Source organism: Aethalodelphis obliquidens, unplaced genomic scaffold (assembly GCF_003676395.1).
Source record: "Aethalodelphis obliquidens isolate GAN/ISIS:26980383/991018 unplaced genomic scaffold, ASM367639v1 scaffold5, whole genome shotgun sequence".
Classification (NCBI taxonomy): Eukaryota; Metazoa; Chordata; class Mammalia; order Artiodactyla; family Delphinidae; genus Aethalodelphis; species Aethalodelphis obliquidens.
The window spans coordinates 14,854,324-14,881,712 of record NW_020837949.1 but is presented as its reverse complement, the minus strand read 5'-3'; the positions used below and the strand labels follow the sequence as shown (position 1 = coordinate 14,881,712).

Sequence of the window (27,389 nt, the reverse complement as noted above, 5' to 3'; positions counted from 1 at the left end):
TTAAAAAATTGTCTCTTTGATTAACTTAGAAGTTTTCCACTATGATTCCCCAGTTCTTCTCTGTTTGTGTTTCTATGATATAAAACCCTTCAAGTCACAAAACTTTAATAGAAGAATCGAAGAGAATTGCTATGGCTTCAGGCTTACGCTTTTATAAGATTTTTTCATTTTCTCGTTTTCTCTAATATTTTTCTGTTCTTCACCCAGAAGAATAGAATTTCAAGAATTTCCCTTGATCTTGAAATAGTGTCTAAATCTACTTTTCATTGGGTCTGTAATTGCTGGTCACTCTTGAAAGTTATTGACGGTGAACCCAGTGCCAACTAATTTGCAAGAGAGGGGAAAGAGAAATAATTTACCCAGGAAAGGAGATGAATTCCAAAAATGGGAGAAGGAAAAGAACAAAAAGAGGGCAGAGCTACACTTTATGGCTGTCTGCCTTCACAGTGTCAAAGTTTAAGATGTTGCTATTTCAGCCTTTATAAATTTCACATTTATTTTTCCCACCTTGAATGTGGGAGTTAATAGTTCCCTTTCTGAGAAGTTCTTATTCATATGCAGTTAAGATAGCCTGAAAATAAGTATTTACTTTGCAATAAGTTGCCAACCTTAGAGAGAATTGGGTAGTCAAGGTGAGACTGGCATATACGGTTACCTTTTTCTAGAACACTGGTCTCAATTTCTAGGGCTAGCATTTATTGAGCAAACTAGGCTTGCCTTCCCAGCCCCTACCCTGCCCTATAATCAACCAGTGTTGTCCTTGAAGGGTGTCCTTTCAAAATCTGTTTTCTTTTAGAGAGACTCATCCTCTAAGCCGTAATTAGTACCTTAACCCCCAGCTAAACACCAAAACCTGTTTGGGTAATGAAATGGCAGACTAGTTTTGGATTAAAGCCTTAGTGCTGCCTTTAACGAGCTGTGTGACTTTTTTCAATTTATCCCAGCTTTTTAATGTTTAGTGTCCTAATTTGTAAAATGAGGGGAGGGTAATAATGAGATAACACATGTAAAATGCCAGTCACAATGCCTGGCACATAGTTTGATCGCAATAAGATCCGATTCATTAATTTTTAAATGTTATTAATATTCATCTGTTCATTATTTATGTTTTACTGCTTGGAGCCAGAGGACTTGAGTTCAAATCTCAGCTCCATTCCTCCTATCTTTGTTACTCTTGGACAAGTTATTTAAATTCTCTATATCTCAGTTCCCTTTTGTGTAAAACAGAGGTAATCCCTACCTTAGTGGATCATTGTGAAGATTAAATGGGTTAACACATGTAAAGCACTTAAAGTAGTACCTGACATGTAATAACTACTCAGTAAATGTTAGTAATTATTCTACCATCACATTGTTTTAGGAAGATTGAAGAGGGCAGTTCTTTACAGAATATAATCATCAGGGACTTAGAAGAATACCAACGACAAATTTTCCCTACTTCCCAGTGTGGCCTAGATCTAATCCTAGTTTAACCTACTTGCAGCTGGAAAATCCTCTCCCAAGGGTCTTTCCTAATAAAACTTCTTTTCTTTAAATTGCTTATACACATTCTGGAAGGCTGTCCCCTTCCCCCGTACCCTGACTGTAATTTTAATAAATGATTCATCTGTGAGAGAATTGCTGTCGTTCTGTAAAAGTTATAAAATGGAGTTCTTCATACTTTGTCTTTCAGGAGATGATTGTCACTGAGTTGGTTGAATTTCTTTTTTTCTAGCAACCTCCTCCACGTTTGATAAATTTTCAGAATCACAGCCCCAAACCCAATGGACCAGTTCTTCCTCCTCATCCTCAACAGCTAAGATATCCACCAAACCAGAGTACGCCACGACAAGCAATAAAGCCCAACCCCCTGCAGATGGCTTTCCTGGCTCAACAAGCCATAAAACAGGTATATATATTTACTTCTCCACAGTTGCTTGTTCTGCTTCTCTCTACTTCCAAATCACATTGAATTTATGGATAGAGCAATGGCGATAAAGAGCAAGAGTAAGCTTTTTCCTTTTTTAAATAAATGTGGATTACAAAGTTTATTACAGACTGCCCTATAGAGAGAGACAAAGCTAAGAGAGGATCTTGATGCTTTGTAATTAACAAGAGAAATCAAGCCACTATACAGAAGTGAAGGAGGGTGAGTCATAGGTATGAATTTTTCAGTGTTAATGTGTGTAGCGTTTAGGTGAGTGCATTAAATTTCCTAAGACAGAATTATTCTAACAAATACAGATTGCATACTTAAAGAGAGACCAATAAACAAATCTTCAAAGTGTTTCAGGGAGACTTCTTGGGCACAAACTTAGTATCACACAGTTTTAATATGTAGTACGTATACATCTGATAAAGTTTAATATTTAAGGTTATATATTAACTCTTAGAAGGTTTAATGTTTATCTAAGTTATAATTTATATTTGTATTATATAAATTTATAATATATATTATATATATATTCTTAGTGTTTTCAGGTAAAAATATTTTTTAGGTATTACACTTTTTTTATTTTTTTTATAAATTTTATTTATTTATTTTTGGTTGCATTGGGTCCTCGTTGCTGCACGCGGGCTTTCTCCAGCTGTGGCGAGCGGGGGCTACTCTTCGCTGAGGTGCATGGGCTTCTCATTGCAGTGGCTTCTCCTGTTGCGGAGCACGGGCTCTAGGCGCGTGGGCTTCGGTAGTTGTGGCTCGCGGGCTCTAGAGTGCAGGCTCAGTAGTTGTGGCGCACGGGCTTAGTTGCTCCACAGCATGTGGGATCTTCCCAGACCAGGACTCAAACCTGCGTCCCCTGCATTGGCAGGCGGATTCCCAACCACTGCGCCACCAGGGAAGCCCTATTACACTGTTTCAAAAAGTTCTCCCAGTGCTTTGTCTTCTCCAAGTACTTGTGTCAAGCCTTTCCAGCTTAGGACTAGTAGATTGATTTCAGTTTAATTTTTTTGCCAAGACCAAAATAAAGAATATGATGCTATTCCCATAATTCTGTGACATTCATTTTAATCAAATGATTTGAAAGTAGTATTCTAAAAGTACGTATACTAAGTGTGTGTATATGTTTATAATTAGTTTGGTTTCGATAAAATATTAATACTTTCTAAAATAATATTTTAATTATTTTCAATAAAATTTATACCTATCTCTGTTTCATCATTAGAGGTGAGGTGAAAAGGGACCAGACTGCAGTTTGGTCTTAAATTCGTTTATTTTCCTAATACTTTTGTGGCCTTGTACAAGTGTACTCTTTAAAATCTCCTTTGCCCCCACTATAGAGTGAGTGAGTACCTTGCAGAGTTTTGCTGAGACTTAGTGTTAGTGTATATAAAAGCACCTGGAACATTCTGGGTACTCAAATATTTCCTCACCTATTCCCTATGTATTATTTTTAATGGGTAGACATGCACTCTAAGAAGGTTTTTAAAAATGTTTCCTGGTCAGAAGTCTAAACATGAATGAATAAATGAACAAGCTAGGATAAAAGATAATGGGGAATTTGTTTTAATTGATAGAGTAGCTTAACAAATTATAATATACTTGTACAGTGGAAATGCTTTTTGGCTATTAAGAAAAGGCAGTAATCTATATATGATCTGCGAAGTATATTACACGGCAAAAAACTTTGTCGGATTTTTTTGTGAGTTATTTTCAATTTTGTGGTTTTGTTTTTGTTTTTTAAATCTCACTTATATATATATAGAAAAAACCTGGAAAGATACACATCAACTGTAACTGCTTATTCTGGGGAGGGAAGGAGGAAGAGAGAGAGACACAGACAGGTGGATGGATACGAGGGGTGGGTATGTGGTAAAGATGACATTCATATTCACAGGGTTTTTTACTTAGTTTTTTCAGTGGAGCATGTAAATTAGATTTTTCAAAGTTAGAATATTTCCATCACTGTCACTCTATATTGTGTAGTCCATATATAAATGAAACTGAGTTTGGGAGTTTTTTCCCCTGCATAGTCTTAAGATACCTCTTAGTGGCTTTTTTCCCCCCAATATTTTATTATAAAAATTTTCAAACATAGTAAGTTGAAAGAGTTGTATAGGGGATAGGTTGCTCTATTTGCCTTCTCACTTATTATCCATATACCCATTTATCCATCCATCTGTCAATCAAACCTTCTCGTTTTTTGATAGGTTTCAAAGTAAAGTATAGATAGCAGCATGGTTCATCTCTGTATACCCTGTAGCGTTCCTTTATTAATGTGTTTATTTCAGCCTCTAACATTAAATGACAAAGAGTTTCCTCAGATGTTTATTGATGCTTAAGTACCTGTTTGTATATGAGAAATGGGTGTTTAGGAAAAAAAAAACCTGAAAGCCAGGGTGGGGGGCTAACGTTTGATGGCTGAATTTCACTCTTACGTGAGGTTTGCTAGGCATGTTTATTAGGAGAGTTACTAAGGTCACTGTCCATAGGTAGTGGTCCAATTCCCAAAAGATCTTTCTGTTTCATGCCTGAAATGCAGGGCCTGGCTGCTCATTGAAGCCAGCTGGGGGAAGAAGATTATTAGCGGGCCGGAGGCAGAGTGGGCAGGAAGCTCGGCATTCAGTGTCTGTATGGTTTCTTACTCGTCATTTTCAGTGCAATGCTTCTTTTTTTTCTTAATTAATTAATTTATTTATTTTTGGTCTTTGTTGCTGCACGCGGGCTTTCTCTCGCCGTGGCGAGCGGGGGCTACTCTTCCTTACGGTGCACCAGCTTCTCATTTCGGTGGCTTCTCTTGTTGCGGAGCACAGGCTCTAGGCTCGTGGGCTTCAGTAGTTGTGGCACGTGGGCTCAGTAGTTGTGGCTCATGGGCTCTAGAGCGCAGGTTCAGTAGTTGTGGCGCATGGGCTTAGTTGCTCCGCGGCATGTGGGATCTTCCCAGACCAGGGCTCAAACCCGTGTCCCCTGCATTGGCAGGCAGATTCTTAACCACTGTGCCACTGGGGAAGCCCAAGTGCAATATTCTGCCTTCAGCTGAGCCTGATGCTCGTCAGCCCAAAGACTATTTTACCTATTCTAGAAAATTAATTTCCAGTCTTCTTTTGCAGAGGTGGAGGTGGTCCTTATTATCTTGGGGTAGCTACAGATAAAGTAGGAAACGAACGTGAGATTTAATCCTTCTTAAACAGACTCTCAACAGATCATCCTGTTTTTAGTCCCAGTTTCACCTCTTATGCTTCTAATTCTCAGGCTCTTAGGGGTTCTACAGTATATACTGATTTGCTTCTCTGTTTTTCCCACTGCCAGCTTAGATTTCAGCTTTATCCAATTGGCTACGACTAATTCATTTGCTTTTTGTCCATTTGCCTTCCAGCTTCCAAAATGTGATTTCTGTCTTCTCCCCTGTTCTCTTTGTCTTTATGGGTCAGTGCCTTTTTCAAAAAAAAATTCCCTTAACTGTCATTTTACTTTCAGGTGTATCAGGTAGGGACAGAAGAAAACGTATGTTTTCAGCCCTCCATCTTTACCTTGAAGTTGCTTTGTACATGTTTATATTTCTTTTCCAGTATGTGTAAGCTTTCCAAGATTGGGTGCTGTGGTTTTCTTGTGAATACTAACTGTTGTCTTCTGGTACAAATCAGTTCTTTTTATTTTTTACGTTTGGACAGGATTAATGAAAATTATATATACTTGTGTCCTGTCCCCTTTCCATTAAAATTACAGTTGAATTCAAATAGCAGACTGTGTCTTTTACTTTGTTTTGTGTCTGGAACAGGGATTAGATGGACATTTTACGTTACAGGCCTGCTGATAGACCACCTTTCTTCTTTCCTTCTTGCTACCACAGTGGCAGGTCAGCAGTGGTCAGGCCACCCCATCAGCTGCCAACAGCACGTCCTCTACTCCTTCCAGTCCCACCATTACTAGTGCAGCAGGATATGATGGAAAGGCTTTTGGGTCACCTATGATTGATTTGAGCTCACCCGTGGGAGGTCCCTATAATCTTCCTTCTCTTCCAGATGTAAGTATACATAAAATTTATTCTAAGACTCTGTTTCAAAAATTTTAAGTGAACTTGGATCTGGTAAAAGGCATGGGCTTGTTGGATTATAGGCTGTGCGTTTGTGTTTAGAAGTTGTTTTTATCCTTTAGAAATATGGTAACAGCAGGAATAATAAAAAGATTAATATTAACACTTGAACATACTACAGAATGTCTTTCAGGGCACTGGAGTTAAAGTGTTTGTAAATGAATGATTATGGTGATGGATTATGGAATCTAAGCTGGGAAGGAAGGGGTGAGGACATGGGAGGAGGTACTGGAAGGCTGAATTGCTGGAATGTGATATATTACAATAGAATAAGGTTAGAGAAGGAGTCTAACATTTAAGACGCCAGAAGAGATGGAGACAAGTTTAATAATAGAAATGTACCCTGAGAAAACCATAATTCAAAAAGAGTCATGTATACCACAATGTTCATTGCAGCACTATTTACAATAGCCAGGACATGGAAGCAACCTAAGTGTCCATCGACAGATGAATGGATAAAGAAGATGTGGTCCATATATACAATGGAATATTACTCAGCCATAAAAAGAAATGAAATTGAGTTATTTGTAGTGAGGTGGATGGACCTAGAGTCTGTCATACAGAGTGAAGTAAGTCAGGAAGAGAAAAACAAATACCGTATGCTAACACGTAAATGTGGAATCAAAAAAAGAAATTAGTTTTGAAGGGCAGAACCTAAGGGCAGGACAGGAATAAAGACACAGACGTAGAGAATGGACTTGAGGACACGGGGAGGGGGAAGGGTAAGCTGGGATGATGTGAGAGAGTTGCATGGACATAGATACACTACCAAATGTAAAATAGATAACTAGAGGGAAGCAGCTGCATAGCACAGGGAGATCAGCTTGGTGCTTTGTGACCACCTAGAGGGGTGGGATAGGAAGGGTGGGAGGAAGACGCAAGAGGGAGGAGATAAGGGGATATATGTATATGTATAGCTGATTCACTGTGTTATAAAGCAGAAACTAACACGCACTGTAAAGCAATTACACTCCAATAAAGATGTTAAAAAAAAAAAAAAGACTCAATGAACTAATGCAAGTAAAGCCCAGTGCCTGGCACAGGAAAAGCTCCCCTCAAATAAAAATCATAATAATAATAAGAGAAATGATAACATTTACTAACCAGTGCAAAATTACCTCTGATTTCATTTTTATTTAAATTAAACACATTTACCCTCTAAGCTCTTTGTCAGTATGACTTTTTAAAAAATATTTTTCAAAGACAGAAAATATAACATTGAATAAACAAATCTTTATACATAAGTTGATACTTGTTTTACCTTTTCTCATCTTATAAGCTTAAGGTAATCACTCATACAGACATTAAAAACTTTTAAGAAATCTTGTAGGATGTGAAGGAATCTAAAATTTTGTATTATTTAGTTTGTTTTTCAAGTTACTGAGATCAATTAGTATTTCCTAAAAGTTGCATCATTAACCTTACCAGAGTTATTTCATTTTTAAAATAATTGTTTATACTTTAAATGGGTAGAGTACGTGTATTTTTCATGCATAGGCAATCGATAGGGAAACTTTTTTTGTCATTCCTATAATTTTATTTTAGCTTTTAGGATTATTCCACAATGTAAATAACTTTTTTTACATTAAGATCTAACAAATTTAGTCATTCCAGTACTTTTTGCACTCTCTGAAAAGTATTGGCCAAGGTAGTGCCCAAAGAATATTAAACATAAATAACCCTGTGTACTTCCTCCTTCCCCTACTGAAAGAGGACCCACAGAAAGTAAATTTTCCTCTGCAGTCCTCAGATACAGATGACCCTTTGTCCACCAGCTTTCTCAACTGAAATTCCTCATCTGAACCACAGAATAAAGAAACTGATTTGAGTGACTATTTCCTCAGTCCTCCCAAGGATGGTTCATAACTAGTACCATTCTAGATGCAGAGGCGAGAAGTAAATTCATTATATACAGTCTATGCCCTCGGACTGTAGAACTTAATTCTCTTGGAGAATCTTGATTGAGAAAGGCTGGAACTATTAAATTGGATTTTAATCACAAAAACGTTCTTGAGGAATAAATGGTATATTTAAGCATTAAAAATACTTGCATCTAAAGGGGGGTGGGTGAGGGTTGGATTGGGAGTTTGGGATTAGCAGATGCAAACTGGTATATATAGAAATGGATAAGCAACAAAGTTCTGCATAGCACAGAGAACTATATTCAGTATCCTGTGATAAACCATAATGGAAAAGAATATGAAAGACAATATATATATGAATAACTGAATCACTTTTCTGTACCGCAGAAATTAACACAACATTGTAATTCAACTATTCATCAATGAAAAAATTAAAAAAATATTTGCATCTAAAGTATTAAAGTCTTATTCAGTAGAAATTTATCGATATTTTAGCTTAGCAGTCAATTAGGAAAGCAGTCAATTATTTGTATACCTGTTGCATTAAAGCAGGAATCTCTAAGGGATCAGTTTTTTCCTACCAAACATTAAGAATGTATTTAAGTGAGGTTAGTGTTCTGAAAATGTGTTATGCGTAGACTTGTCTCATCAATCTAGTGCATACCAGAGCATCGGTTCTCAAAGTGTGGGCCAAGGACATGGGGGTCCGTACAACCTTTTTAGAGGCTCTACAAGGTCCTCTCTGTGTAAGACCAGATTTTCTTCTTATTCTTCAGCCAAAACCACACATCTCAGCAGACTGAGTAAAAGATACAAGTTTCCAGTTGGCTGTTATTAAGCCAGACAATAAAGAAATTTGCAAAATGTGAAACTGTGCTACTCTTCTCACCAAGTTTGCTTTTTTTTTAAATTGGTACCTTTTATTATTTTTAAATAAATTAAGAAACATTATTAGAATTTCTTTTTATAATTTTGTTTTAATTTTTAAGGGTGTAGCACACAATACTCTTTTCTCCTGGCTCATGACTTCTGAAATAGTGTGACTCAGTATATTTACTAAGGTGAAATATTAAGAAGTGTGAAAGCTTTTTTTCAAGGTTGTTTATGGGGAAAGTATGGATCAGAACTTCTCAAATATGATATTTACATGTTTTATTATCTGATAATAATTAAACTATTAAAGTTTTCTTATAAATTTAAAGTAGCTTTTAACTTGCAAAGTCACAATGCCGTGAAATAATTTCTCATCAGATTGACTGCTCAAGTACTATTATGCTGGACAATATTGTGAGGAAAGATACTAGTACAGATCATGGCCAGCCAAGACCACCCTCAAACAGAACCGTCCAGTCACCGAATTCATCAGTGCCATCTCCAGGCCTTACAGGTAAAGTGGGCTTTTTAAAATTTTTATTAGTGTTTTTTTTTCAGTTTTTATTCTATTTATAATAATTTTTAAAAAAATCACCCTATGCCTCCTCCCTTTTTCTGTTGGATGATTAAAATGGGTCTGTGTTTTGGGTACTCTTTAAAATTAATGTACTTTCGAAGTGGGAAGCAAAAGTTAAACCTCTGTACATTTTCAATTTGAATAGAACTTATGGGCACTATAGTGCTCCCAGGAGGAAATTAGTATTGTACTTTCTCTTTTTGATAATTTGCCTGTAGTATCATCTCTTTTTGCATGGAATTTTCCTAGTATCAAAATTTATCAGTGACAATCACTCTTTTTGGTGGTTTTTTTCGCTATTTAATTGTGTTTAAGAATTTTGGACACAACTACTTATTTCCTTCAAGAGAGAGGCACTCTGACTAATGCTACTCGCGGAGACCTTGTCAAATTAGATGACTTAGACCAAAATAAGGAAAGAGGAGAATTTCTTATGCCATTCACCAGTCATACAAGCACAATTAAGCAGTTGTCGAATTTTAAAGGAGGTACTTATTTAAAACATAAACAAACTGAAAGGAAATTGTTGACAAAATGTGGTAGAGAAACTGTTTAATTATGTAACAAGTTCATACAGATTAATAAGGAAAGTACACAGTATTGCAAAAGGACATGAGTAGATTATTCCCTAAAGAGGAAATACATTTAGTTAGTAAAACAGGGGAGAGGAAGAAAGATGGGTGGTTCCATCTCACCAGTAGTCATTATAAACTCAAAAAGACATAATTTCTAACTATTGAATAAGCAAAGATTTAAATAGTGAAAATACTCATTGATGAGGATGTGATGGGACAAATGCTCTGATACATAGCTGGTGGGAGTATAACTTGACAAAACATTTCTGGAAACCATTTTGGCACTATTACTAAAACTAACGTTTATCCAGTACTAACTCAGTGTCAGGCAAGGGACAAAGTATCTTCTATACATTGCTTCAGTGTCTTCTGTTCATTAGCCTCTGTGGGGCTTTCTCTCTTGGACTGCTTTTATACCAGCCCTACCAACTTTTTATTGTCCTCTGTAGCTTTTGCTGGCACTAGCGTCCTCACTAAGCTCCTACCCTGGTTACTCTAACATGGGACATTCGACAGTGTTTGCAGGCATTTCTGATTGTCACACCCCTGGATGCTGAGTATGTAGAGGTGCCATGGCATCTAATAACTGTAGGGGCCGAGGGTGCTGCTCAGCATCCCTACGATGCACATACAGCCCCCACATCAAAGAATTATCTGTCCCCAAATGTCAGTACTGCTGAGGTTGAACAGCCCTGCCAGTTTAGGGGGACTTTAGACTGTGCTGGGAGTTCAGCAGCTACTCTTGTTTTATATAGTTTCATTATGTGTTTCCAGTTTCAATGTAGTACTAAGTGAGAACATTGAGTAGGAATTAAATACAGTTATTAATTCATTTTACGAATGTGTATGATCTCAGGACCTGTTACTATGACAAGTGTACACCCACCAATACGTTCACCTAGTGCCTCCAGCGTTGGGAGCCGAGGAAGGTAAACTGACTTAACTTATTCTCTAGCCTATAAAATCTGTAACTAGATTTCTCTCGCCAGTGTTCAGCATGCTTTGGTACTCAATACATTTTAAGCAATTTCCCTTATTTTTAATTTTTAAATGTTTAATAATTATTGTATATTATATGTTAATGTAATAAATCAATGGGTTTAGTAGAGTACAATTTTATCTTTAAAGATACAAAAATGTTTATCTGTTGAAAATAAGAAAATACATTTGACTTTAGTATAATAGCAAGGAAAAAACAAAAATGAAGTCTGTGTAACACACTGCACTATATAGGAACATGCACAAATAAAAACTTAGGGAAAACAAATAATAATTTTATGCTAAAATTGGTGTTCTGACATTTCTAATAACCAAACATTGATTCTGTTTTACAGTTGTTGAAACTGTATTTTATGTGTTACACACCCACTCATAATGCTTGCGAATTTCTCCTAGATAGTGAACCCAATTCTTACTTTCCTAATTGTATGGAAGTAGCATACTCTGAAGGGGAAAAGTTTGCCTTTAATCCTATGAGAACAGAGTAGCTATCTGTAAATGGCTTTTTTGTTGCACTACATTTTTTAAAATAGCAGAACACCAGTAAATTATGAACCTAGTTAATTATCTTCACACTTTGTGACAGTAAATCGTTAATGTGAGCCTAGACTTCTCTTTGTCACTGACTAGAGAATGAAAGGAAAATCCTAAAAAAAAGATTCTAATTCTAAGATAGTTCTAAGATCTGGCTGCCCAATTTTAGAGCCTCAGGATATTGAAGTCAGTTTTAATTCAGGTTTTATTTAAATTTATTTAAATACCTTTCCAGGTATGTAATGTAACCATTTTGATAGGTTAGTATGTGGCACATTTTTTATACATAAATGAAACTGTTTTGCATACAGCAGATGCATTTCAGTTATGTATCATTTATTGCTGATGTAACATAGTTACCATTGCTGTGAAGATACAGCATTACTCCGAAAAGCTATTATTATACCTTGTTTTAAGATACTTAAGGTAGCTTTCTTAGATTTTTTCTTTCTTTCTTTCTTTCTTTTTTCTTATACTTATAGCTCTGGCTCTTCCAGCAAACCAGCAGGAGCTGATTCTACACACAAAGTCCCAGTGGTCATGTTGGAGCCAATCCGAATAAAACAAGAAAACAGTGGACCACCTGAAAATTATGATTTTCCTGTTGTTATAGTGAAACAAGAATCAGATGAAGAATCTAGGGCTCAAAATGTAATTATATTATGATTGCAATACTACTCCTACTTGAGGGATAGGATGAGAGAAACTTTTAAATAGCTCGTAGGAGATAAAAACTATTATATTTAAATCTTTCAGTTGATCAAAACAAAAAGATGGATGGCAAACAGGGAGAAGAGTTTGAAAAGTCAGAGGTTAAATGAGGAGGTTGGGCATTTGAAAGAGAGAACAGAGTAAAACACATGGAAGGTAATTGCCAAAGCAATAATACAAGGAAACTTCCTGTAACTGAAGGGCATGAGCATCTGAATTGAAAGGGCCTACCAAGTACCAGAACAATTAAATGAAAAAAAGACTCAAGTCATATCCTCATCGATTTCAGAATACCAGTATTCTAAACAGGTTCTAAAAGCTTCCAGAGGAAAAAAACACCTTACATAATGGATCAGACATCATAGTGTCACCAAGTCCTCAACACAGACTCTCAAAGCTGGAAGCCAATAGAGAAAATAACAAAATTGTGAGGAAAGATATTTTGTAGCCAGGATTCTGTACCCAGGCAAATTATCAATTATGTGTAAAGATTAAATAAACATTTTTAGACATGCATGCAGATTCTCAAAAACTTAATTCCATGCACTCATTTGAGAAGATATTTGAGAATATGCTTCATCAAAAATGAATTAAACCAGAAAGAGAAAGACATAAGATCCCATTTCTGGGATCTAACACAGAAGAGAGGCAAAGAAAAGGGTAGTTAGTCCCCAATACAACAGCTCCTCCAGTACACCCTGTAGGAGGAGGACAGAAGACTCCATTAGGAATGTATGTAGTGGGAGAAAAATGCTTTGACAGTATTGAGAAACATTTTATAACCCTGTTGGGGATTGTGAGAATGACTTAGATATCTAGAAAAATAAGCAAATGGATTAAATTTTAAAATATGGTAATTATTGACTCACAGGAAAAACAAAAAGTTAGACAAAAAGGAAGTGTAGTCATAGTACATTTTGTGGTTATGCAATGAACAGTATATAGTCATAATGATTTAAACAAACACCTGAATACAAATTTAAATAAAAACTGGATATAATCAGGATATAACGTGAATATGCATTTGACCAAAAATTGATTTTTCAGGATACTTAACCAGTACAGCAATGATACTGACCAGCTGGAATAGATGCTGGCTATAAACAGTTATACTGGCGCCTCCCAACTAAAAAGAAAACAGTGCTTAATAAAACTATGTTCAGAGGATGGTATGAATGGTGTGTGTAAGTATAAGGAGGGTGTGGAGAATCAGGAAGGAAAAATCTGATCTTCCATAGAAGGGAAAATATATACATTTAAAACTGAAGGGCTTCCCTGGTGGCGCAGTGGTTGAGAGTCTGCCTGCCGATGCAGGGGACATGGCTTCGTGCCCTGGTCCGGGAGGATCCCATATGCCCCGGAGCAGCTGTGCCCGTGAGCCATGGCCACTGAGCCTGCACGTCCGGAGCCTGTGCTCCGCAACAGGAGAGGCCACAACAGTGAGAGGCCTACGTACCGCAAAAAAAAAAAAACCTGAAAATATGTTTAAATTTGAAAATCTGAAAAATTATAGTATAAGCATACTGTTTAGAAGTATGGAGGTAAATAGCAGAGGGAAAAGCTAAATAATTTGAAAATAATTGGCTCCAAGGAATGATATTATATACCTGTGCTTTTAACTAAATCTACATTTATTACTTCAAAATGTTTAAAAATGTTTAAAGGAGATAATAGGTTTTGTTATTAATTTGAAATTTTCACCATTCTAGGCTCAAACATAACATTTAGGTTCATTTTAAAGTTATTAATGGCACTTGCAGAGGTGAAATTACTTCTAAGAATTAAAGCAGTATGCCTTTTTATGAATGATAAAAAATCTGTAGTAGGCCTGTTTTGTGTTTAGATATACTTTGAATTAACAGCTCCAGTAAAATGTATTTATAGTTCACATGGTTGACTTCTACAGTACCCACCCACTGCTATAGCCATCAGCAGATTCAAAGATTTTCCCTGTGTTATCCACACCCTGTTACAGCTGCTGATCTTCTGTTTTGAAGGTATTTTTCAGTAGAGGTCCATGTCTTCTTTACCATTAGGGACAGTTAGCAGTAAACGTATTCTGGTCTCATGCAGATTCACAGACTCCTTTGAAATAACCAGGTGCTCATGAGTGGGCAGACTGCAGTCCAGAATTGCAGTAGTGCTAATAAAGAATGGCAGTTTAAGATACCCATATGCATATGTTAACTCTTTCCACTGCAGACCAACTATCCAAGAAGCATACTCACCTCCCTGCTCTTAAATAGCAGTCAGAGCTCTGCATCTGAAGAGTCTGTGTTAAGATCAGATGCCCCTGATAGCACAGGAGATCAACCTGGACTTAACCAGGAAAATTCCTCAAATGGAAAGTCTGAGTGGCTAGATGCCTCACAGAAGTCACCCCTTCACGTTGGAGAGACAAGGAAAGAGGATGACCCCAATGAGGACTGGTGTGCAGTTTGTCAGAATGGAGGGGAACTCCTATGCTGTGAGAAGTGTCCCAAAGTATTCCATCTCTCTTGTCATGTGCCCACATTGGCAAATTTTCCAAGGTAAGACGGTGCTTGCTTCCCTTCCTTACGTTCTTTCATTATAAATAATAACAGCAATAAACTTTTGATGATCACTGTAACATAAAACCTTTGTAAAAACTTAAACAGGAGTCCACTTGGCATAAATGCATACGCCAAAATTTTCAACACAGGGTTTCCCATACCCTGCCTCCCATTCCCAGTGCTTCTCTCAAAAACCTAGTCTGTTATGAGGAGAAAAAAAAAATAACTGGCCCTTTAAATTATTACAAGGGAAGTACCATAAAGTGTTATCCTTATGCACAACACTGCCATAACTTAGTGCATCTTATTTGCCAGCCATTGAGCTGTATTGTTCACAAATACCTTGAGTAAATTCTCAAACCCTATGAGATGATCATGGTCATAGAGAAGAGCCATTGGGTTGATATCTTAGTTCTTCAAAGGCTGTAGGTTTTGTTTGTTTGTTTGTTTAAGTGAGCCTTGTCCCCAAGACTTTTTTTTTTTTTTAATATTTATTTATTTATTTGGCTGTGCCGGGTCTTAGTTGCAGCATGAGGGATCTTTTAGTTACGGCATGCGGGTTCTTAATTGCAGCATGCAGGATCTAGTTCCCTGACCAGGGATCGAACCCAGGCCCCCTGCATTGGGAGCATGGAGTCTTAACCACTTGACCACCAGGAAGTCCCTTCCAAGACTGTACTTTTAAATATTTATAATTTCAGGGCTTCCCTGGTGGCGCAGTGGTTGAGAGTCTGCCTGCCGATGCAGGGGACACGGGTTCGTGCCCCAGTCCGGGAAGATCCCACATGCCGCGGAGTGGCTGGGCCCGTGAGCCATGGCCACTGAGCCTGCGCGTCCGGAGCCTGTGCTCCTCAATGGGAGAGGCCACAACAGTGAGAGGCCCATGTACCGAAAAAAAAATAAATATAAATAAATATTTATAATTTTAAAGTTATAAGAACAGTACCAAGAGTGCTTCTTTTTCTTAAATCATTTGGGGGGAAAGGTCAATTGTGCCTCACATCAGCCATAGATTAATGTGTGTGTTTATTTTTTTATTTTGTGTATATTTCATGCCTCCTTAACTAGGCTAACGTTTACCACTTAGGCCTGTGAACTCTATTTCTGCTTGCAAGCTCACTCAGCATGGTGCCACGTACAAAGCAGATGTGTGCTAAATCCTCAGTGATTAACACTGATGCCAAATAAGTAATTCTGCATAATAGATGGCATGGAGGGAGGTGGGAAAGGGAGGTGGTGAAGAGAGCAATGATGCATTAGGAACTCAGCCAGATACTTTATTCCCCAACAGCGGAGAGTGGATTTGCACTTTCTGCCGAGACTTATCTAAACCAGAGGTTGAGTATGATTGTGATGCTCCCATTCACAACTCAGAAAAAAAGAAAACTGAAGGCCTTATCAAACTAACACCAATAGATAAAAGGGTAAGTTTCCAACCTAGACTGTTAAAACAGTTGTTTTGGTTAGATGCATTAGTACGATGCAGATGTGTCTTCATCAAAGAAGTGTATATTCAGTCCAATTTTATACTGCTTTTTTCTTTAGTACTCTTTTTCCACAAAAAAGTAACAGTCTTAAATAATGACAGATTTAGACTTTTAAATTTAGTCTACCTTTAGTCAGTTTCGGGTTTGATTCAGATATGTTTTCTTCCTCAGAATTTGTTAAGAATTGGCACCAAAGAGATGGGTTTTTCTGTTTACTCTTCCTGGAAATAATTACATCCTTTCACCAAATGGCACTAGATTTATACCTCAAAGCTAGCTAATATATTTAACTGTAATTAACATTTAAAGCTACTAAGTCAACACTCCTTTAGCACTAAAGAAGCTCCTTTGCTAAATTATTAAGTAGAACAGTCAGCATGAAAGTTGTTGTGCAAGAGAGAGCTGAAACATGCACTGCCACTGCTACACAGTGTTCATTGGGGTAAACTTGTAAGCAGAGAAGTAGCAGAGTACATGATGGAACCATCTGCATTCAGAGAGGGGTCCTTAGGACCCAACACCCCATGGCAGGGGCTCTACCTCTGGATCTCAACATATGGATGTTCTTCTATTAATTTGTGTACTATTAATAATTCAGTACACAAATTGGAGAGAGAAGTGGAAATATATTTTTAAACAACTTCAGATAGGTTTCTAGTGATACTGCTTTTGTTCCTGTAATTATAACGACTGCTCTCACATATGACATACACCCCAAAATGTCAAACAGTACACTGTAGTAAATGATTGAAATGGACAGCAAAGCTCCAAGTATCAGTATTTTTCTTGTATTCATCTGGTTTTAACTTTTATTCTGATACTTTGAGACCTGTAACGTTGTTGCTAAAAATTAGCCATGACTTCATTATTTCATTATATTTTCATTTTATTTATTGCTTAGAAGTGTGAACGCCTACTTTTATTTCTTTATTGCCATGAAATGAGCCTGGCTTTTCAAGACCCAGTTCCTCTAACTGTAAGTATGGATGTTATTTTGTGCTTTTTTTGTACAGTGGGATGATTTTTCTGAAACTCGATTTATGACAATCTAGTTTCTGTACCATTTTTCAATAGTAAGTTTCTTACATTAATCCAAATCTTAAAGCTTATTAATACATACTGCATGCTTTAATCTTAAGCACATTTTAAGGTTAACAAACTGGCCCAAAACTTCTTTTCTCATATATTCTTTCTTCTCATCTCATGTATTTTACCTACTATTCCCTGGGATGATTTCTATCAATTGTTTCTCTCTCAGGAGTTTTAGGTATATATCCTAAAGCTGTTGGGAAAAAAACTTGCCATTTGAGATAAAGACCTCTCCAAATCTCTGTGCACATTTTGATTTATAGGTCCAAACTTCAAGTAATAAGTAGACTTTAACAGTAGAGGAAGAGGTGTGTGTTTGTGTGTGTTTACCATTGACTTCAAAAAACTTCATATTTAAAATTTGATGTGACTTCAGTGCATAATTTTAGAGTGCTGGAAATGGCCTGCTACTCAAAATGTGTTCTTCTCTGAGGTCTGAAATTCCTTTAAAAAGCTAATAGATTTGTTGAACAGTTCAATAAATTTAGAAAATTTAATGCAACATTAGAAAAGAAAACAAGCTTAGCAAATATATTGAGCTGATAAACAGTGAACTTCTGTCCTGAAAACAAGTTTTGAGAAGTTGAGATAGGAATAAGGAATACAGTTGACTCTTAGAACAAGGCAGAGGTTAGGGGCACCGACTCTCTGCACAGTTGAAAGTCTGCATATAACTTTACAGTCAGCCCTCTGTATCTGCAACTTCAACCAACCACAGATCCTGTAGTAATATAGTATGAATTCAGTGAAGAAAATTCGTGTATAAGTGTACCTGCACAGTTCAAGGATCCACTGTAAATAGTTTTTAGGGGGAAGGGTCCTTTGTACCCAAAAGAGCCAGGGCAAAAATATGCCAGTAAAAACTTCATTCATTTAAAAAGTTAACCTAGAATTTGGCACTTTTTATGATGTTGGCTTATAGTTACATTTGGCATTAATAGCAGCAGCAAAATAGCCCCCTTTTTCTTAATATATATCATCTCATTTAGTCTTCACAAAATCCTATGAGATTGGTAGAATTATTTCTATTTGAAATATGAAGAAACAGGTTCAGTGAAATGACTGAACCCAGTAACTTACCCAGGAGAATGCTAGTGAGTAGCAGAGCTGGGGTTCAAACCCAGATTCAAAGCCCACTTGCTATAACACATGCAGCAAAAGCATGTCAAATCTTACTAGAAGTAATACTTTTTCTAGTGATTGCTTTTTGTTTAATAATGAAGGAGAATAGTAAGAGGGAAAATGTGGTAAGTTTTTTTCATTAAAAATAACTGGTGAAGATTTTTGATAAAAGTGACACTAAACATTTACCAATGTGTGGAAGCATTCAGGCACTTGTAAATTTTGCTGAATAAATTTCCTTATCAATGACAAAATAGAAGAGAGAAAAGCAATGAGAACAATCTGAATTTTATACTACTTCTTATAGGATTTATATAGGACCAGGTAGAATTTATTTATTATAGCATCTCATATCTTTTGAAAGGTGCCAGATTATTACAAAATAATTAAAAATCCAATGGACTTGTCAACCATCAAGAAAAGACTACAAGAAGATTATTCCATGTATACAAAGCCTGAAGATTTTGTAGCTGATTTTAGATTGATCTTTCAAAACTGTGCTGAATTCAATGAGGTGAGAAGAAAAAAAAATAATAGCAATGTGAAAGTAATGTTAAACCAAACACCTTACCAACAAACGAGGAGATCAAGATATCTATCTGTGGTAGCATAAATAACCAAAAGTTCAAGTCTGTCAGGGAATGAAAGAGGTAGTTAGGAAGACTTTATCCACCTGTATATTCAAAGATTTATTATATGGTGACAACTTGAAAACAATTTAGAAAATATTTTTATCTTTACATTTTAACCCAGAAGCACCTTTATTTCTTGAAATATGGCACTTCACCAGAGTTCAGTCTTTGTGATGTTGATATTAAAACATTAAGAATGTGGTTTAGATAGTTCTTAATTAAGAATTTTCTCAAAAACTTTATCATCTGTTTATCTAAACATCAGACTTATAGCCTCTTGTTGATAGTTTGTCCTTTGTATTGGCTACTCATTCCAGAGTTCCACGTTTCATTTAATTTGTTCTAAAAATACCTGTTAGATGATTCTCTGATTATGGCATCTCTGTGATATCTCTTTGGTAATCCAGATGAGTCAAAGCCTTTTATTTACTTCTTATCTGATCTTCTCTAGATTTTGTCTAGCCCCAGACTTTTGTTTACTTTATATCAAAGCTATACATAAACATTTTCTCCAAAACAATCCACTGATATTCATAATCTTCAGTTAGAAGGGAACAAAAATGTGAGAAATCCACGACTTTATTGACTATCTAAAAATTTTTTTTAATTCTTATTTTTATTCAACAGCCTGATTCAGAAGTAGCCAATGCTGGTATAAAACTTGAAAGCTATTTTGAAGAACTTCTGAAGAACCTTTATCCAGAAAAACGGTTTCCTAAAGTAGAATTCAGGAATGAATCAGAAGATAATAAATTTAGTGATGACTCAGATGATGACTTTGTACAGCCCCGGAAGAAACGCCTCAAAAGCATAGAGGAACGCCAGTTGCTTAAATAAGCAACACCACTGGCGTGTGCTGGTTTTTAGATTTTTTTTTTGTTTTCAAAAAACATTTTTGTCAGTAATTTAACATCATTACCAAGAAGAGCTTGTGACCACTTTAAGTTTTCAATGTTTACTAGACTCTGATTTCCTTAATAACCCATTTCTTTTAACCTTATTAAGAAAGAAAAAGAGGGAGGAAGGAAGGAGAAAGGAAGAAAGAAAGAAGCATCAACAACAAAATAAAAAGACATTCTCCCCACTTATTGGATTTCAAACTGCAGTCTGGAGTGATAGCAACTATAGAAAGGAAATAGACTTTGTTTGAACTCTAAGTTGAAAATTTAATGTGGTTTGGATGTGTGCGTTAATCCATTTTTAGAAAATACCACTACTCATTAACTATGGACCAACCATGAGTTAGGTGTACTGTACGTAAGAGCAGTACTCCAATGAATATGAGTGGTAATAAGAGTTCTATTCTAGGATGCCCACTGGTGCAACGAAAAAGTAGATTAGATGCTATTAAGAAGGCACCTAATAGTATATCATGTAAGATGGCAATTGTATTAAAGAAAAAGGAAAACAGATGTTTGATTTTTGTTTTTGTTTTTTTCCTGTCTATAGAGGTGTGTTTGGTATAGCAGGTTTTCAAGCCCATTTTTCGTACATTTCTAAACCTACCTTCTTCCACTGAGGAAGTAAGTGTACTCGTTTGGTTTTGCTGTGTGTCTGTGTGTGGTTTGTTGTTTGCTTTTTAACTGTGCCAGGTGATCCTTTTATAACAAGACTCATTGTTTTCAGTATGGCTTTTAGTGGAGCTGTCCAGAATACGCAATACAGCAGTGTGTGCCGTATTTGATGTAAGGATTCTTCAACTTATACCCTATTGGGCATTAAATATAAATTCCCCTGAAAGGGACCAGTTTTTGTGGTTTTCATCTGTCTTCATAAATTGGAATGAAGTGTGTTGTGGAATTTGGGAGCAGGCAACTGGAGGAAGTTAGAGTGAAATTTACATTTTTTTCTGAAGCATCTATTTCCCATTCTTCAGAGGCAGAACCTCAAACTGAATCTTTCATCTGACTTAATTCTGGACTTCATGTTCATTCTCCTGATAGAGATACAAAAGACCTACCTTCTGAGGGCAAGCATATTCTTAATGGGTCAGACCTAGCTAGTTTACTGACTTTCATTTATTCCTTTTACTTGTTGTTCAGTATCAAAGAAGGAAACTAGGTTAAGATAGAAGAAAATTATTGTGCCATTTGCTAATCTAACATTTGACAGTATATTTATATGTGAACTTTTTTAGTTTGCCAAAGTAAACCTTTATTTATAAAACATTAATTGGCTGAGGAAATTTTCCTCTCTAGGCTGATAGAATGAAAATATAGCTGACTTGAAAGAATTTTATCCTTTGGATAGTGTCATCTCCCATGAATTAAACCTAGAGGATTTGCTTGTATCCACATGGCATTAGTTCTTAAAATGGACAGTTTGAAAATATCCTGTGGCTAAGTCATTGGGTTTTCAGATACTGCTAAAGATAAAATGAGAAAAGAACTTACTGGCAAGAGCATCTTTTCTGTGTACACTTAGGTTTAGTCCATAATATGTCAGTTATGTACTAAAGGTTAAAAAGTCTTAATCACTTTTCCAAATATGTGTTTTAGGGTGGTAGTTGTTGTTGTTGTATTGTTTTGAATATGTGTTTGACATTTATTCTCCAAAGACTTGAACAAATTTTGATAATAGTGCATATACCACCAATTGTCTTCTTTTGCTCCAGCATTTTTAGCACAGCAGCCATGGAGCTTTTCCTAATAAGTTTATTGTTTTTATTTTAGAATACTATTCTTATGATAGTTTTTTCTTCGATACTTGTCTCCTGAGTTAAAGCAGGGCACCACAGGTAAATTTTGAGGATGATCACAAAGGGAAGTAGCACTTAAGAGAGAAAAATTATAATTTTGTAAATGCATCTGAGCCAGAATTTCTACTAATATACCCAAAACTTTCACTGTTATTATTCAGTGCCATATTAATCTTTTCAAACAATATTTTTCTTTCACCTTTATCATTTTTTTGCAGAATGAAAGGCACTTGAAAACCATCTTTCCTGTAATCATACATAATATATACTAAAAGTATTTCTCCAAATAACATTTTCTTAATGATCTGAAAATTAAAGTCCTACGACCTTATTAACAGGTGCCTGTGTGTCCAGGTGGATCCCAGCAAAGTAGTCCTTAAATTATAATAGTAGTAAGCTATAAGATGAGCCTAAGTAAACCTCATGCCCATTTGGAAAGCATTCCTTTCAAAAGGTCAGTGCAACTCAAGCAACCTTGACCTAAACTTAAAAAACTCCAGTGTTTACCTCTGATCAAACACTCCAGGAGATTACCCTCTGGATTTAGAACCAGTAGCCTTATGTCATATCTGCAAGACCCCCCAATGCTGAATGGGATCACATGATGAGCAGGCCATGTGGCAGCTAGAATATACTCAATCCTGGGAAACTCATCGAAAGCTTTCCCAGGTGCCAAGCATCTGATCTTTCCAGCAAAAAGGAAACCCAGTACACAGTTAGTGACTTACATGGCTTTGGTAGAAGTATAAATGGATAATGTATACCATATTAAATTCAAAATACTATTGTACTTCAGCACCTGGCAATGCAGTTATTTTGTCCTTTAAATTAACAGGCCCTGCTTATCTTTTCTGAGTGGAAGTGTAGGAAATTGGAAGGTCCTGAGAGGAAAATGTCCTCTTCCCTTGGTAGCTTTACTTTCTTTTCCAAGCTAAAGAATAGGCTCCACATTTTACTACTACACAGTAGTGTAGATGTAATACAACTTAGGGATGCTTTCAAAAAAGATTCACTCCACAGTCAAAAGGGTGAGTATATAGCCGATTGCTCCATTTATGAATTTGTGTTTCAATTTTCTATTCTGTTACAGTGTTTAAACTTTTAAATTGGGGTTCCGTGGAGAGACTAGTTAGACAATGAAAGGAGGAACTCCCCCTTTTGTTGAGGCCTGATCTACAAGTGAACGTGAATCCCAACAGTAGGTTGCTGCACTGAAGCAAAAGGTTTTTAGGTTTAAATAGAAGGTATATTTATTTTCTGTTTATCTGTATCTGTTATGAATGAGAGAAATTGAGTGATCTGATTGACCATTAAAATTATGGACATAACCATGAGTTCAACCGTCTAATTATTGAAATAGAGGCCCTCATTTAAAATAACCATGCATATACATATTTTTTGAAGTATTATATAACCTCATGTAAGTTAAGAGTTCATGTCTTTTTATTTATATTGCCCCTTCATCTTTGGTGTGAATTTACTAAAATTCACAGGTTGGTGGCTCATGGTCTTGAGTGAGAATAATGCTAGCCAATCAGATCACAGATTTCTCTGCCCATGAAGGTTTCACTTATTGTGAAGTATATCTGAGACCGTAGTCTTCGTTGTTGTTTTTAATTTGCGGGAGTCAACTGGTGCTTTGATTTTAATAAAAATCAGCTTTGATGAATTTTTACTGTGAATATTTTACCACAACAAGGTATTTTTAATGGAAAAATTACTGTATGTCATGCAGTAGAATATTAACTAGTTCGGGTCTCCATTACTGCCTTTGTATGTTCCTCTATAAAATCAATACATATAGGGATGATCTATTAGTCCATAAAAATAATAGGAAAACTTTTTTTAAAAAACTCTATAACACATGGATTTCACCAGCTTTAACTAAACAGAAAGTTAATTTAGCAAACAGGAAGGAAGAGGGTGATAGATAATATTCAATCGAGGAGTCCCACCCCCCTGAAAGGAGAACGAAAGATGCCATGAAAAATTCTACTTGTCTGAAACCTATTGGAAGAGGCGGGGCTTGGGGGGGTGGGGGTGGGGCACAAAAAGTGGGGAATTTACAAGTCACTTTGAAAGTTTGCCTATGTTAATTTCACCTATAAAGTTTGGAAAGTTCTGATTCTCAGATATTACAAGTATTTTTAAAACTCCGTTTTGAATATTTTCTAGATGTTACATTGATGGGGGTGGGAAAAGCCTTCTCTTTGATTCTTAAATGTGTTTTTAACTAGAATAATAGTCCTAATTTGAGTCCTAGAAAAAAAATCCTTCCTTAGAAGTTAAACATTTAGCAAAATTCTATCTTTCCCACATTTTCAAGTGTGGTGTGGAAGAAAGGCTATTTTAATATCGTCTGCCATATATGAGCATACTTGTGAATGTGAATTCTTTACCCATGTCCTCTACTGCCTTTAATCCAAGACAAGTGAGCCAGAAAATTCAGTCAGAAAACAGTGGCTGAAGTCTAGTTCTCACTGAGGGGAGGGGATGGAATATAAGGATCAACCAGGGTTAAACAGATGTCTCAGCCTTGGAAGGGGAAGGTACTTATTTGAGAAGTGACATTTTCCCAAAGAAAATCAGGGCATTCTTAATAGGAGAGACAACAAGCTCAGTGAGCCACCAGGTACCATGCTTTGGCAATGATGCTGGTTCTCTAATCTGATTGTTTAAGGCATTTACTGATGAGGGTGTATGTTAGAAAAGCCCAAAATACAAAAAGTCCAGAATAAAGGTTTTGACGTTCATCTTACAGGAGGATTTTTTTTTCTTTTTGCCACTATAGACTGTGCTCTGAAGAGACTTACAGAAATCAAATTTCCTTCTATACATAAAACTATGGATTCAGACAAATTCCACCTCTGTCCTATTGCAGAAAGCAAAATATGCTTTATAGAGATTCCAGTTGTTACTGTTTTTAATACCTCAACCAGTACTGTCTTTTTTTTAACATCTTTATTGGAGTATAATTGCTTTACAATGTTGTGTTAGATTCTGCTGTATAACAAAGTGAATCAGCTATACATATACATATATCCCCATATCTCCTCCCTCTTGCATCTCCCTCCCACCCTCCATATCCCACCCCTGTAGGTGGTTGCAAAGCACCGAGCTGATCTCCTGTGCTATGTGGCTGCTTCCCACTAGCTATCTATTTTACATTTGGTAGTGTATGTATGTCAGTGCTACTCTCTCACTTCGTCCCAGCTTACCCTTCCCCCTCTCCCTGTCCTCAAGTCCATTCTCTACATCTGTGTCTTTATTTCTGTCCTGCCCTTAGGTTCATCAGAACCATTTTTTTTTTAAGATTCCATATATATGTATTAGCATACGGTATTTGTTTTTCTTTTTCTGCCTGACTTCACTCTGTATGACAGACTCTAGGTCCATCCACCTCACTACAAATAACTCAATTTCGTTTCTTTTTAATGTCTGAGTAATGTTCCATTGTATGTATATGCCACATCTTCTTTATCCATTCATCTGTTGATGGACCCTTAGGTTGCTTCCATGTCCTGGCTATTGTAAATAGTGCTGCAATGAACATTGCGGTACATGACTCTTTGAATTATGGTTTTCTCAGGGTATATGCCCAGTAGTGGGATTGCTGGGTTTTATGTCAACCAGTATTGTCTTTTAGTGGGCTGTGAAACCAATCCAAAAAAGTTCTTACAAGTCAATGACTTAAAATTTGTTGACTTCCATTTCTACTACTGCCTGATACTATTAAGGTAAGCAATATATATGAGTTTATAAAGGATTTCTGAAATTGAGTGTTTGAATTAAATTATGTTGATAAAATTTGCTATAGACTAATGTAATGTCTTCTAGGAAGCCTGGGTACTAGACAGTACTAGACAACATTGTGAAGTATCTTAAGCCTGGATACCTCCACAGGTATTGAAAGTTCCTAAAATCCTTGGGAAGGTGCTTAAGCATCAGTTTTATCAGTGGTTGACTGTGGTTTTCAATCACTGCTATCCTTCGGTGTTAATTATAAATTGCTGCTAACGTCAGCTTTGGTGTTTTGAATTACAGTTTGTCATGGGTTGTTTAGCTAACCCTACATGTGTAGCCTAGACATCTTTCATCAAAAATATTTTAGCCTAAGACTTTCTAATAACTAGACTAAGAGAGGTCTGCAAACTATTTAAAATGATTAAAGATGACAATTTAGGTAATCCAAACAAACTTCATTTAACATTTCATGAAGAGGGCAGTCTCCATTTGCAGGGGTTCAGAGAACAGCAAAACGGGGTGGAAGGCAGGAAGTTTTTATGAGGTAAAGAATAAGGAACAAGGAAGTAAGTACAGAGGCCAGAGTTTGCTTGGTATTTGGTGATTGGCTGACTGGATATACAGCGTTTCTGGTCAAGCAGAGCATTTATTGGACATGAAAGTTATTAAGTTTTGGTTTGCCTAGGTGGCACCCCCAGCAGGAGTGGCTTTGTCTTGGGCCTAGAATGTGCCTAGTACCACCTTTTGATCATCCTCTTGACCATCTACTTTATCTTCAGTTTGCTTCTTTATATCAGGGAGAAGATCTTCAACTAAGATAAAAATTAAAAGATTCCTATGTTCTAGATTTAGAGTTGTCTGGAATATTTTTTTCTCCCCTCTGGGTACATAGTTTTATTTTTAGCTTGGGGGTGGGGGAGGGGAGAAAGCCTAAAAAGTTTCTATCTGGCTCTGAATATCAGCTTCTAGTTCAGCCAACTTCTGACCATAAAGTTACTTTAAAAAAAAAAAAATTCTTTCAAATACCCTATCAAGTTTCAAACTGGACAAACAGTAACTATTCCTGGCAGTACTGAACACCACCAAAATATACTCCCAAGATCTAGAGCCACTCCCAAAGATGGCCAAAAGAATGAAGTACTTGGACAATTCCTCTGAGAGCTGGCAACAGTTGGTAGGCTGCAAATGGGACACAACCCACATTTCTGTCCAACCATATTCTGGGGCCTGATGGTTGAGCTGCCTCCATACATAAGAACCAACAACCTGCATGTGCCAGCAGGCAGAAAGCCAAGCTCTCAGGACACAAGAAGGCAATAGCTATCCCTGGGACAGAAAGGATCAATAACCAATGAGTTCCCAAAATCAAATTCCCAAGGGTCTGAATTTGGAAAAGGAAGGACGTGAAATTTCTCTCTTGACCAGCAACTACAGGGTTCAGGAAGAGGTGACATTGGTAGGAATTCTCACCTCTGGCTGTGGCTTCTGCCAGTTTCCCCAGAACCCCATTCTGCAGACCCCGCAGAGTGGAGTTTATAGTGAAGAGTGTAAGTTCTGGTATCTACCAGAATTTGACAAGGTTTTCCATGAGTTTTAATTTTAGTTTCCACTTGGCTGTTTCAGGGAATAACTGATAGAAGTTTATCAGAATCCTTCAGAGTCCCATCAACCCTGGGAGGGACCCACATGAGGGCCCTCCTTTGAGAGTAGATACCGGGGGTATTCAAGTTCAGGGGAGGGGGTGGGTATTATTATCTTAGGTTTCTGGCCTTGGAGCTGCTGCAATTTGAAAACCAACTTGAATTTTTGTTTTTGGTCTTGTCTCTTCAGAATGGAAAGGCAATTCAGGTAAGAGGATTAGTAGACAGTGAGTACTTGGGTAAAGGAAAATAGAGGGGAGTTTTAGGAGTCACGTTGGTCTTATTGTCTTGTTTCGTTCTT

General features: G+C 36.6%; 1 protein-coding gene across 4 annotated transcripts in view; it reads left to right on the top strand.

Moving 5' to 3' along the window:
* The window catches only part of TRIM24 (tripartite motif containing 24), a 94,876-nt gene extending 71,503 nt beyond the window's left edge, over positions 1–23,373 (top strand). For 3 of the 4 annotated variants that reach the window (XM_027101783.1, XM_027101782.1, XM_027101786.1), the window contains 10 exons: positions 1,715–1,888; positions 5,769–5,942; positions 9,125–9,260; positions 10,755–10,827; positions 11,914–12,082; positions 14,345–14,673; positions 15,968–16,100; positions 17,065–17,139; positions 18,739–18,888; positions 19,634–23,373. In XM_027101783.1, the coding sequence (XP_026957584.1) occupies positions 1,715–1,888; positions 5,769–5,942; positions 9,125–9,260; positions 10,755–10,827; positions 11,914–12,082; positions 14,345–14,673; positions 15,968–16,100; positions 17,065–17,139; positions 18,739–18,888; positions 19,634–19,843 (1,623 nt within the window). In that variant the 3' untranslated portion in view covers positions 19,844–23,373. The remainder of the gene's footprint in view (positions 1–1,714; positions 1,889–5,768; positions 5,943–9,124; positions 9,261–10,754; positions 10,828–11,913; positions 12,083–14,344; positions 14,674–15,967; positions 16,101–17,064; positions 17,140–18,738; positions 18,889–19,633) is intronic. The other variant, XM_027101785.1, reaches the window with a different exon arrangement.
* The last annotated feature ends 4,016 nt before the right edge of the window (positions 23,374–27,389 follow it).